The 14,217-nt window shown below is 46.5% G+C and overlaps 1 protein-coding gene across 1 annotated transcript; it reads right to left on the bottom strand.

Annotated features, from left to right (window-relative positions):
• Positions 1-421: 421 nt before the first annotated feature.
• Positions 422-11,211, bottom strand: BRI3 (brain protein I3). Its single transcript, XM_030284703.2, has 3 exons — positions 10,908-11,211; positions 9,304-9,418; positions 422-810 (listed from the first exon to the last, which is right to left on the bottom strand). The coding sequence occupies exons 1-3, from the start codon at positions 11,074-11,076 to the stop codon at positions 678-680; spliced, it is 417 nt and encodes a 138-aa protein (XP_030140563.1). The 5' UTR covers positions 11,077-11,211; the 3' UTR covers positions 422-677.
• Between the last annotated feature and the right edge of the window lie 3,006 nt (positions 11,212-14,217).

Below are 14,217 nucleotides of genomic sequence, written 5' to 3'. Positions count from 1 at the left end.
TCAGTAATTCACGATCAGAATTCCACAATCTAAGATGCAAAAGCCTTTACTCAGGGCAACTCATGGTTGGCAGTGCCCCAACCTCTTCCTGCTGCAGGCAGAAGGTTCTGCTGTCTGTGAACCAACACCAGCCCCTGCATGAAGGAAAACCCTCACTAATTAAAACAGAGCTCTGATTGTGTGTTAATACTTATGCCTGCAGTGAGGGAGAGGGAGCTATTGCCATAGAGGTAGCACACACAGCACTTAAAACACTTCCCTCAAATACCTGGTGGCCTAAACATGTACAGTCTTAAACATCATTTATCATCATCATAAGGATTCTGGCAAATACCCTTCGTTGTAGCTAGGATTACTACTCTGCTTTCAGACTACACAGCATCAGATATGTCAGTAACATACTTAATAATCCAGCCACAAGTTGAGGATTGCAAAAGGAAAAGCAGTTTTATTTAGTTTTCAACAGGTGCCACTAAACATGGAAAACAAGTCAGGTTTTCATGTTTTGCAATGCACATGCTCATAAAAGATTAAGTTTAAATTACATGCAAGAGACTAAATTCCTTCACACTTTACAAAACAGGTCTGAAGCAAATAAAATGATTGTACATGACATTTACATTAGAAAGAGTATGCTAACAGTTGTAGCTTCAGTAAGCACGTCCACATTCAGCCCCTCAGCCAAAAGCTGCCCCACAGTTGGGGCATCTTCTCTGCCTCAGTGCAAGGCAGAACAGAATCCCAATTGGAAAGAATACAATGGCACACAAAACACCGAGACAGGTGAAGGTGTCCTCCAACACGCCAACCCTGCAGAAAGGGAAAACAGACTCAGTCAAAGGACACTCAACAGTTTGCTCCCAAGTCACCACTCAGTGCTCTGGCAGTCACAAGAAATCACACGATTTTATAGAGCAAGATAAAGTACAAGGTTTGGGAGTTGTTCCTGGTTTCTACTTCACAAAACTGATTTCCCTTTACAACTGCAGAGGAAATAATTATTGATGTCACATGGCTCCCAACTCTATGACCAGATATTTTCTTTCAGCAGAGTCCTATGACAGCAGAAATCTACCTCTGCTTCAATCCCCGACTCCTTTCTGAAGTGCTGTATCTGAGCATTCTCCAAAATGTAGACAGACAGTAAAACAAAGAATTCCAAGTTTAGAAATTTGTGCAGTTACATTAAATAGTCAAGATGTGGAGTTTAGCAAAACACTCAAACAAGATGTATCTTCCTGGTACAGTGAAAGTCAATGCAAACAGAGCTGAGTGACCCTGAAGTGCAGGTTGTGAGCAGGGTGCCAAGGCCAACAAGCTGCTGTTCCCCTGGGAGCAGACAGGGACAAGCTCTTGGGCATGTAAACAGAGCGAAGGAAGGAAGGCACAGGCTCAAGAGACCATTTCCTTACAGCAACTGCCTGAAACATTGCAACTTGATTTAACTTGGGAACCATTCCCCTTCCCCTCAACCATCACCAGAAGCCAAAAGCTTTTCCAAGTGTTCTTGATATTCTGCTGCTTACGCAAGTTCATGTTCCCCTTAAGCTTTCCCTCACTTTAATACACTTTATTTCTGTTTGTAGAGGTAGAGGTAGAAGTTAACTCTGTATCTGGTATAAAATAAAGGAACTGTCAGGTTACCACTGATCCCAGCAGCAGCTTTATCATTTCATGTCCTCAGATAACATTCTTTTAAGGCAACTAAAAAACGTAGACAAAGTTTGTATCACCACATAGGTTCGAGTCTCAACACACAAGTCCCACAGCTCAGACTTGTGCAGCCCGTGCTGGACATGTGGCTATTCCCACAAACTCAGCATAACATGAGCCCTGGGGAGAGAGCAGGAGGCTCTCCCAAAGAGCTTTGGAGCCTTGGGGAGAGAACAGCAGCACCTGCACTACTGAAACTCACTCTACAAAATGTGGTCCCGCTCTGGCAAAAAGGGTTGGAGCTGAAGTCCTGAGGAGTGCGTCTTGAAACAGAACACTTCTGCAGAGCTCATCTCTCACTGTTCTAATCTCTCTGGGCAGATATTCAATTCAATATCCAAGTAATCTTGCATTGTTGTGGCAAAACAAAGTGCCTGCCCTGAGAGCTGGAGCTTGGGAAAGTGCCACTCCTGGAACACTCTGCTACTAGAGGTGGAATGCAAAGAAATTCAGGATTGTTGGGACCAGACCAGTTACAGATAAAGGGGCAAAAATGACGCTGCAGTGTTCAGCCAGAACTGTCAGGTCTGGGTGAAGCAGCTGAATTTGGCAATTTGCACTTGGGAAGTGCACGAAATGCTGACCACCCTCAGACCAAACAGAAACCAGCAGCACCAGTTCAGGAGGTGAGACCTCTCCTTCTCCCCTGTCCACAGGTTAACCCAGTAACACACTGGATGTATGGAGAGGCTCAGACACACTCTCGAGGTTTCTGAGTAATTCAAGATTCAGTTTTCACACTGCAGATCCACCCATGACAGGTAAAGCCCCTTTTCCAGGCATTTCAATGACAATTATTTAGAAAATGCACACAGCACATTACAACTGTGATATTTCCAGCCCTGCTGTTACACTAATGCCTTCTTTTCCTTGCACACACACTGAGCAGCTCCCTCCTGCAGGCATCCAACTCCTGCTTCATTACTGTTTTGAAATCCTCTCCTTGTATCTTAATAATTCCAAATTCAGTTCCTGCTCTGAAACCTACATTTGTGACAAGTAAGCCAGTGTGATTAGTTAAGAGTATAAGCAGTCTATTGATGTGACATTTAAAGAATAAACACACCCCTCAAACACAGAGGGATCAATGGGGCACTGCTGGTCAGCCCCAACAGTGATGAGCACAGCCCAACCCATTCCAATCAACTCCCCTAATCAGCTTGCAGGGCCCAAGTCCATTGGTCAGCACATGTCCTTGACACTTTAAATAGAATTTCTTTTAAACTCCCTTCCCCCTAAACAGAGTTACTTGGAAGTGTTTAGCAGTAGTGCAAAATGCCAAGTTAAACTAAAAATTTAAAAATTGCCATCCATATTCAACAGCAGATCCAGGGAAAAGGCCCAGAGAGAGACAAGGCAAGGCACAGGGAGCACTGCTGGGTCAGCACTGGAGAAGAACAGGGACAGCCCAGGCCAGCAACACAAGGCAGCTCCAGGGGACACTCACCAGAGCTGTGCCTGCATGACCCCCACACCATACCTGGTGTTTCAGAGCTCCTCTCATGTCTAACAGTGTGATTACAGCATTAGCCACACAAACACTTCTTGGCTTCTGCTGATTTATGTCAGCACCTAATTTTAGATGAACACTTACCCAACCACTGCTTAGCCAGTTACTAAATTTAAAAAGAAAAAACATACTTTTTATAAGGGAGACTGGATATTTTTTGCTTGTATATCTTGCCTGAGATGTGGAGTAATTAGAGACTCCATATTCAAACTGTGGATTCACTAACATAACCAAACATAAATTTTCTTCTACAGCATAAACCACATAAAAGCTGATTATAACTGCACCACTCCCACTCTAAAAATAAAGTGGAAAGGTTTATTTATACTACAAGCAGCATCTTGCATTTAAGCTATAACTGCAGCTGCCAACTCCATACAGTACGGTCAATTATGCCCACTGACAAGTACTTGAAACCAAATTGTTTTTCAGATAACCCCTTTTTTCAATGTAACTCTCACATTAAGATCTTAAGTCAAATGCTCAGGATAAGAGGGCTGATAATGAGAACTGTGAACACAGCATTGGTACGATTTAACACGTGCATTTTTAGACTTATCACTACATCACAGTATTTAAATGTGGGCTTATCAGCATTTTTTAGACCTTACAAATACCTTCAAAGGGTCACCCCAGGTAATCAGAGAGGCTGATTGTATCACAAGCTCTGCAAGACATGAAAAGAAACTGCACTTGAGAAAACTGCTATCCTCCACAAAGATCATTGACCAACCACCTGGAATTTCCAAATCATGTCCCATCTTCTGCCACAGAGGTTGGCTGAGTTGAGATTTGAATGAGAACATCAGACCAGGGAGCAGCATGGACTATAGCAGCTACATGCCAAATCTTTAATTTTGAACATACAAACAAAACCAGCCGAAGATACTTCATCATCTCCTGGCTAATGCAACAGCAGCAGCTATGTTCAGAATGTTTAAATCTCACCTGCAGCTGCAGAAGAAAAATATTTGACAATTATATATGGAACTACTGGGTAAGCACTGAATGTTTACAGTTTTAATTTCTGTGAAGAGGGGTATCAGCTTCTCCAGCCTCAGCCTGATGGCATCTTGAATGCTTGTTGATCCATACTCACAAGAAGCCCAAATCTCTATGTAGCCACTGGCTTGCCCTCCTCAGCACAAGATATACATATATGTAAACGCAATTATATTTAAAAATCACTTCCAAGTTAAGAGGCACAACAGTATTTACAGATTGATCTGAATTTCCTTATGCTTTAGGCCTCATTTCCTATACAGAGCCCTGGCTGCAGAAGCAGAGGAATCCTGGCAATGGGAGCAGACTGTATCTAGCTGTTTTTCTTTATTGAAATGCCTCCAAACCACCAGCCTTCCCTGCTGCAGGAGCACCACAGCTTTGATTAGAATTCCATTTCTAATCAGGAGACCAGCCTCAAGGCTTCCCACCAAGAGCCCAGGCTGGCAAAGGAGGCTGAGCACAGCAGCCAGGGCTCTCTGTGGGGTGCACACCCAGCAGGGTGAACCCCACTGAGCCCTGCTGGGGCTGTTCCTCCTTGTCTGCACACACAGCCCAATCAGAACTGCTGTGGTGAGCATCAAACAGGGGCAGCTCCCTCCTCTCTCCCAGAACAACTCATTGCTGCAATGAAATCCTAACTATCACGCAAGTATTCTTCAAGACAAATGGTGACTCTAAGAAAAAAAATTGCTGTAATCCGGGGTCAATGACAGACAAGGCATTAGAGACCAGATTATTATTTTTATACAGTCCCACTGGGGAACAACTTCCTGCTGTGCCTTATTTTTCTAAGAAATTAGACTTCATGAGATTAATGTCTTTTGATTATTGTCTGCAAATCATGTCAGACCAGGGAAACAAAACCCCTCAGAAGCAGCCAGAGCTGAGCTGTTCTCATTTGGGACCCTGCTACAGGCTTATCCCTCCTCTCTGCAGGGCTCAGCGAGCAGCTTCCTGCTCAGCAGCTGCTGCTGAGCTGGGAAAGGTCTCAGCTCTCCCAGTCAGGAATTCCAAAGTGTCCTCATGGCATCTGCCCCAGTCTGCTGGATCAAAGCTTTCTTCTTCCCTGTCCTCTTCACTGCACTCTCAAAAAGGTACTGCAGAGTTTGCTTCACTCACAAGGTTCAAAAGGATCTCCAGCCTGCTGCTGGAAAACAAAAATCCTCAGTTTTGCTCACCCTCTCAGACATACTCTCTAAACAGGTGTTTTGCTGTTGCCTTTTTTAAAATTCCTTACATATTTAACCAGTGACTATAATTAAGTTATACTAAGAATATTTACATGAAGTTTAAATAGTGAACAACTATAGAAAGACTGTATCCTGAGCAGCCTTTTATCAAAGCCCACACATCATTTTTGACTGAAAGAATGGAAGAGCAGAAGGCTGAAATTTGGAAGGACTTGATCACCTAAGTGCAATTTTTCTAGAGGCTATTTCCTCAGGAGATGTGTGTAATTGACAAAAACAAAATTTCAACTGAAACCTGAGAAGTTACAACTTTGTCAAGTCAAAAAAAACCCCAATAAATAAAAAAAAAAAAAACAACCAAAAACAACCATAACAACAAACCAAAACCACACCTGTGGCAGGAAGAATGCTGTAAGACATCTCAGAATAAATACAGTTTTAATTAAACTTGTCTCATCTTCCAGTTCAGGAAGAAGCTTCGATGTTGGCATCATTTGAGACCCACTACAATGCTGGTGCAGCAGATGCACTGTAGCTGTCACAAGTGAAGCTGCAGCAGTGTGAGATCCTTTCCCTTGCTCTTTCAAGCAACTGAATACAGCTGCACAGGAAAATAAACACCCAACAGGGCCCATCACAGGCTCTCCCCCAGATTCTGAAGGAACTGGCATTTGCAATCATCAGACCAAGAGAATATTTTTACAGTTTTTAAAAGGAACTTTCTTTTGGTAAATAACAGGAAATCAAACATTCCTGAGCAGTTAGTTATCACCAACAACAAAAGACAGAGAAAAAGAAAATGAAAGTGACCACAAGTAAAGCAGCCAGGCTCCATTCTCCAAGTTAAAAAGATAATCCCACAGCAGGATATCTAAAGTCAGTGCCTGTAGTAACTCAACATGTACTCAGAAACATAAAATAGTTTAAAAGCAGGACTTGGCCAAACCTTAAATGTCAAGTAGAAGCCATAAAGCTGACAAGGTTGTGCAACTCAGTTTACTTCTCTGTACATCAGGGCTGGGAGAAGAACACATGCTGAGAAAACAGGACTACAATGACCAAAGACATTCTGAGAGTGCAAGGAAGGATGGAACACGTTAAAACTGAAGTCTGTAACTAGAAAGCAACACTGCCCAGTGATGAATGAGCTCAGTGTGAGGAATAGCTCTAAGCAAGAGACAGGAGAGTCATCCCTCAGATGGCAGCAGTGCTTCAGAGGGAGAAGGGCAGGAATGCAATTACCAGGCACCACGGGCACATTACCAACTTCAGAGAGGCTACTGCTGGAGATACTTTGTAGTCTTTATGACTAAATACCATTAAAAGAAGCCTAAAGATGGACTGTACTTGAGCCAGCTTATTAACTCCAAGATCTCTCATGACTGCAGTAAAATAGACACCAATTCATATAACAGACCAATACTGTATATTTCCCCTCAAGACCATATATTTTAAGCTGGAAATGGTTTTGATTTCAATCACCAACACGAATACATGCCATAGGGCAACAGACTGCTTTGTATTTCTGATGGCAGAAATCCTCTTGATGGCCTTTAAGGCTCCTGCATCAGTTACATCATCCCACAGCCACACACAAGGATTTTCCTGGTGATCTAAAGCAAATGGACTTCTCTAACAATCATGCACCATCAAATTAGGAAAGTAACAGGACAACTGACCTGGTAGTTTAATAACAAAGGTTTTTTATTGTACCATTAATAGCTTTTAATATTTTTTAATGCCCCTTCAACATCTTTTCTGTTCAGGGCAGTATTCAGAGTGTAGCTGCACAATGCATTCATCATAAAATAGGTTTCCAGGACATAAAAGTAAACTAGAGCTGTGTTTAAGGTCTTGAGAAGTCAAAGAGGATTGAGGTTTTTTCTCAATTAGGACAATTAGGAACTAACATTGTAATAGGGCAAAGGAGACTGACACACCATTACTAGATACAGTTACTTGGGACTCCCTGATCCAGAATATTTTAGAGTTCTCCTCTCCTTTTTTTTTTTTTTTTTTGAAAGCTTAAAACAGAAACTGAGGATCCAAGAGTAAACTAGGATTTTATGGAGAGTATTTTGCTTTAGGAAAGAGTCCACAATGGGTACTTCCAGCTGAGCATAGCTGATGACTTAAGAAAGCTATTCAAGTGAGATCACTTAACTAACAACTGACTGCTCATTTTCAAAAATTTGGCCAAAGTTATATATTAAATGTGCAAATGATTGTTTCAAAAGTCTTTCCTTGACCATCCCAGAAGCCTCAAGCCTGTCTGAGTTCAGCAAGTGTTTGGACAATGCTCTCAGGCACACAGAGGGATTCTTGGAGTGTCCTGTACAGGGCCAGAAGTTGGACTAGATGATCCTGATTTGGGTCCCTCCCAACTCAGCATATTCTATGAACTTCCAGAAAAAGAAAAAGTGATAGCAACAAGAGCCTACCCATTTTAAGCTATTTCCAAGAGCACTTCCCCAGTGAAACGCTCTGAGCTGTCCTGGGGTCAAGGCCAGAAAACCTGTGTGTATAAATACACTGCCTGTCTCTCTCCAAGCCATGCACAACATCTGCCCTGTCTTCTGGCTGAGCATCAGCATGTAGATGTAATCACTTAGGTGGCAGGATCTACCACATCCTCTGAACAGCTCAGCACTTGCTTTCCCCCACTGTTTAAAACACACGCCTTCTAGATCAATAGCTCTAGCTGGTACAGGTTTTTCAGCCTTAACTAGTGCCATTTCAACAGGCACCTGTTTTTACATAACACCACTGAATACTTCTTATTTGAATCCACCTCTGAAGGCAGGTATTGACTCTCAGACAAACACCAACTTTTCCACCTGGGCTACAGCCTCTGCCATATGACATCCCCTGTCACATTCATCACACACCACACTGGATCACTTCAGCTACTCAGGCAGGTTTCCTACACTCTCTGAAAGGCAAGGAAGGGCTCACACTGCAGAGTATCAAATGCCTCCTCGCAAGACACCCCAAGGGTAACTCCTGCACACTTTAACAGAGAGGAATGTGCCTGCATCTGAGTCACAGCTGGCCAGGCAGAGCAGTGCCTGAGCTGCACAAGCAGCAATCCCTCTGCCCCCAGCCATGGCCAATATCCCAGGAAGAGAACTGAGAAGTGAAAGGGACTGCAGCTGACTTACAGCACTAGTGCAAAAACTGAGTGCCTCCTTCCTTGTTTATGGCTGTGATCTCCAAGGGGGAAGTTGTCCTCTTGCTGCAACTCCATGTAACAGCTGACCACTTTTTCTGGTTTTAACCACTGCAGCAGACTGACATTTTTGGTCTGGTTATCAATTTCTCTGTTCTTCTGCAGTTAAAGGATTTACAGAGGTATTTTAAAGCTTTAAGCCACCAATGGTTTCACTGGTTTTGCACAGATTGAACTGGGAATGGGAACACACACCACAACAGCAGAAGTTCTTCCACAGTACTGCCAGAAAACCAGAAGTGACTATGGTCAAAGATTACAGAGTTTCACAATAAAATCAAGCTACTCACCATCACCAGGCAGAAACACATCAAAAAGGACTTCCTGTCATGCTTTTCCCCAAGAACTGATCTGCTACATCTGTTACTGAAGTGCCATTTCATTAAAAGTATCACTTACAGATCTTACTCCATCTTAAAGAACAAATACATGTTTGAAGTGCCCTGAATTATTTATAGCACACGTCACGAGCCCACCAGAACAAGCTCACACTACACAAACCAAAGCATTCCACTCCTAGATCTTAGTGCCTTTTCAGTTAATTGTAACACACATACAAAGAAAAGCTACTGAAAACCGAGGAGGAACCATATGGATGCTTCTATCTTAAATAACAAAACCCAAAACTGAGTTGAATTCCTCAAGAGCCATTTTACCTGCAGGCAGGACAGCCACCAACTACTACTACAGAAGTGGTGGTGGCAGGCTGTTGAATGATGGTGTACGTGCTCGAATAGTTTGGCTGTGATGTCGGTGGAGGAACAGCATACCCTAAAATAAGAAAAAAACCCTCAATCACCAAACGTAAGGCACACAGAACAATGATAATTTGCAAGTATGACAACAAAACATGGAAAATAATAAACAGGAATGTAGTCCTGATTATGCACTTTAAACTTTATCAAAATCAGAACTGGAACACCTGGCACATAAAATAGCAAAGCCTCTTCTTAAACCCAAGTATCAATTTAACCATCCCAAAAGGACACTGAGCTAATAATTAACTTCAAGATTTTGTTTCAATGCTGCTGAGCACCCAGGAAAAACTGTTTGAACAATGACCACAGCATTCACTTCTGGATGTTATATATCAAAAATGTTCCACTCCAGCAGACAAACAACTTAAAACAGAGTAAATCTTCCTTCAGTTTCAAGTTTTAATTCAATATGCTAATTTTCTAACTGGAAAGCAAGGTAGGAGTGATAGGATGCAAGCAGAAAGAGATAGCATACAAAAAAAAACCCCAACTTTCAGAAAGTCCATGTTGTTAGCAAAAGAATGAGTTAATTTAATGGCCGTAGATAGAAGACAGAAGGCTTTAACTGCTTTAAGAACATTAAAAATTTTAAATTGTATTTTTAAAAAAGCTTTTGAAATAGATGGTTAGATGCACACAGTGTAATAAAGGCACAATTTGCCCAGTTATAATCCACTTTGAGCTTATTTCCCAAATTCTCAGATTTTCTTCAATCAAGTTATCTATCTGTGAAGTCTGGAAACCTCAGTATTCAAACCGAAAATAGATACTAATACCTGTATTGCACGAAAACAAGCTTCAAGTTATCACCAGGAAAATCAATCTATAGCCTCAAGGTTCAACTCTAAGAAAGGGGCCTATGTCTGCTATGTAACTTCTGTAATTTTTGAAGCATTCCTCTTTCCTGAGCGGCTACTTCTTTCTTCGGCAGATGTTAGTGTTAATTGTTAATGAAAATATTGCTCCTCCTCACCTGCCTAAGTCTCTCTCAGACTACTGAAGTGCATCAGAAAAAACAAACATTAACCAGAGTACAGTGAAGTGCAGGCAAAGAACAAGTTTCGGGTGTGTTTCAGTGCCAAGCCCAGCCGCGGCTCTGCCATTATCCCGAGACAGAACACCCCGCGCGCGAGGAACGCCGGCAGTCCCGGCGGGGTCTGGGGAGAGCAGCACACGAACCCCGAGGGGCCCGAGGGGAGGAGGGCACAGCAGACCGCCTTTGGAACACCGGGATCCCGCCGCCTTCCCGCGGGGGAGCCGCGACCGCCGCGGCGCCTCCGAGCGCCGGCGGAGCCGCAGGCGGAGCGGCCCGGGAGTCCCGCGCTCCTGCCCCGGCCCCAGCCCGGCTCCCGAGCCCGCGGCCCCGGGGCACCCCCGGCCGGTCCCGCAGCCGCCGCCCGCCCCAGCCAAGGGGCAGCGGGGCGCTCCGCACACCGGGGGCGCTCCGCACACCGGGGACCCCCACCCGCAGCCCCCCAGAGTCGGCGCCGCCCGTGACCCACCTGGGGCGGCGGCGGCGCCCGGGTATGAGTACGGCGGGGGCGGCTGGAAGCCGGGCTGCGGGGCGGGGATGGCGCCGTAGTTGCCGTGCCCGTAGTCGTAGGCCGGCGCGCCCGGCGCGGCGGGGCTGTAGGCGGGGGGCCGCTCCTGCAGCAGCGGTTTGCTGTCCATGCTGGGCCGGCGCTGCCTCGTCCCGCGGGGCCGACCAGGAAGCGGCGGCGGGCCCGGCGCGCGCCGCCCGCCCCGCCCCGCCCGGGGGCGCCGAGCTCGGGGGCGGCGGCGGCGCGAGGGGCCCGCGGGGGGAGCGCGCGGCAGCGGCAGCGGCCCCGCCCCGGCGGCGCGCGCGGAGCGGCGGCCCCGGTGTGCGCTCGCGGCCCGTCACGAGCCCGCCGCGCCCCGCGTGACGCCGCTCCCCGAGCGCCGCGCGCGGCGACTCCGCCGGGCGGCGCCGGGAACCCGCGGCCTTAAAGGGGCCGCGACCCGCACCGGCACCGACTGCCCCGCACCGCCACCGCCACCGGCACCGACTGCCCCGCACGGACACCCACAGTCCCGCACCGCCACCGACTGCCCCGCACCGACACCGGCACCGACTGCCCCGCACGGACACCCACAGCCCCGCACCGCCACCGGCACCGGCACCGACTGCCCCGCACCGACACCCACGGACCCGCACCGGCACCGACTGCCCCGCACCGCCACCGCCACCGGCACCGGCACCGACTGCCCCGCACGGACACCCACAGCCCCGCACCGGCACCGACTGCCCCGCACCGCCACCGCCACCGGCACCGGCACCGACTGCCCCGCACGGGCACCCACAGCCTCGCACCGCCACCGACTGCCCTGCACCGACACCCACAGCCCCGCACCGACACCGACTGCCCCGCACCGACACCGGCACCGGCACCGACTGCCCCGCACAGACACCCACAGCCCCGCACCGCCACCGGCACCGCCACCGACTGCCCCGCACCGACACCGGCACCGGCACCGACTGCCCGGCACCGACACCCTGTTCTGTGAATGCCATCCCTGCTGGAAGCGGGCTGCAGAGGGTGAGGATGAGCTCGGTCACTCGCAGTGACTTCTGCAAACTTTGGCATCCCCACTGCGAAGAGCCGCACGTGTTAACGGGAGAAAAGCTCTGGAATGGCGGCACAGGAAAGTACTAAAGGGAGGAAACGGTTTGGAAAAGAAACAGAGGGGAAAACTCTCGTGGTTAAAAGAAGCACTGAGGGTAAGAAACAAACACTACAGGAAGGGAGAGGAAAGCAAAGGGGATGCTGCCTCCTGTATTGCAAACTACAGGAACAAATTCAACAACACTTTCACCAGATTCAGCTGCTTCTGAAACCCCTGTTCTTCATGACTGTCCAGGCCAGATGCTGTGAAGATTTTAAATGTCTTTTACTCCAGCTAAAACTCTTGCCTCTTCCCTCCACACCTTTATCCCTCAAGCTCTCTGACTCACCAAATCCTTTGGTCTGGAAATCCCTGGTTTGTCCTTCACTACAGGTCCCAGCACAGCCTTATCACCATGGCAAACACTGTGACTCTGTCCCATCACATGTCCTGTGCAGTAGAGAAGGGTAAGGCTCATTTCATATGAAGGGAGGGAAAAAACATAAAAAACAGAAGTCATTAAACAATTTGTCTCAAAAGGGAAGAAATTCTTGAAACAGATAGGGACACAGATCACACCACCCCAAATCCAAGCCAGTGCCAGTATCACACGATGGTGAGGGGATCCTTGCCCTCCTGCCTTCTGTCTCCTTCCTCTGGTTTGCAGGTGACCCATCTGGAAGGGGCTCCTCTTCTGAGGGCTCTCTTACTTACTTTAACTGTAGCAGTATAAATATTGCATGAGGCTTTTGAATGAAAAATCCTCATACACAAATGCAATGCAGCACTTCTTCATTAGGGGAAAGATACTTCCTTAAAATAAATAAGTAACAAGGAAAAATCTCTCTTTTAAAGAAGTAAGGTTTGGGAAAGCATGGAAGAGCCAAGAGTAGGATACAAACCCCCTCTGATTGCATTACAACAAAGGCTGCAAAGCAGTGAAATAGGATTAAAGATATCTTGACTAGGCTTTGGTTCACAGGAGAAAATTCCTTCTTCCTGAGTCATGCAGTAACCACAGGACTGAAGGACAGAAGTGAGGAAGGATATCTGTGTGTTTTCTTTCTCTCAGCCATTTAGAGAAGACCCAAGATGCATCTTTCACGGGCCACAGACTGGAAGGGACGTTCCCATTAACCCAGTACAAATCCATTTACGTTCAGCTGTCTTTGCAAAAGCTTCCTCATTAGCTCCTTACAGAATGGGAGCTCTATTGCCAACCAGCAACTGAACAAAGCAGGGCTCAGCATTGGACAGCCAGGAAACAGCGAGTTCTTGTAAGGCATCAATTCAATCCCAACTTCTGCATCAAAGTAGAGGTGTAGCAGAGACACTGACCACACAGAAGGCACGTGCTGCCAGTGTTATGGAGAGTACTTGTTTGGTTTCACATGTAATGTCCTTAAAATAACTAGGGGAAAACTGTACTGGTTGTAAATGACTTATTGTGCAAACACCTCGCATATCCAGTCATTTATGCTGCCATCCTGTAAGATTATAGACTGCAGTTCAAAACCCAAACTGTAAAAAAACCCCAGGAAATTCCCCATCTCCATAAATTCTTCTGCAATCTAGTTCCCATGGAAAACAACTAAAATCTTGTTTCTGCCTGCCAACAGTGGCTATGGGATTGAGTACACAGTAATTGTATCAGAGTCACAACCACTGAAAATCTTGCAAAGTGCATTTTCTAAGATATAAACTGCACTTGGTCTGATAAATGTGTTTTGCTACAATGATCAAATCACCAAAGCGCTACTAGAGAGCAAAAATTCTGTGTTGAGGAAGGCCCCAGTTTGTGCAAGAGACCAAACCACTGCACTGAGTCAAGTGTCCTGGGGGCTCAGCAGGAAACAACCCAGACTGGATGGCTTTGCCTCACACAGGAATCATTCCAGAGAATTTCATGTGTGCATCAACCCTCCAAACCACAACCCTCCACACACCAAAACCATCTGAACCTGCAGCACACAGGACTAGAGCCAGGCAGATGTATTCTCCTTAACCAGCAACTAGAAACTCCTCAGGAAAGCCTCACAACAGATCAGCCAGTTCCCTTTGAAAGAGATCTGCAATGCTTTTCAACTCCTGTACTGGCCTGCAAGACATATGAAGGTCTGGGATACTTTTGGTTCAAATACTTGAATGGACAGGCCTGGAAAGTCCTTGCCTATCTTGACAGATTTT

This window comes from Taeniopygia guttata, chromosome 14 (assembly GCF_048771995.1).
Source record: "Taeniopygia guttata chromosome 14, bTaeGut7.mat, whole genome shotgun sequence".
Lineage (NCBI taxonomy): Eukaryota > Metazoa > Chordata > Aves > Passeriformes > Estrildidae > Taeniopygia > Taeniopygia guttata.
This window is presented reverse-complemented; position numbering and strand designations above follow the sequence as displayed.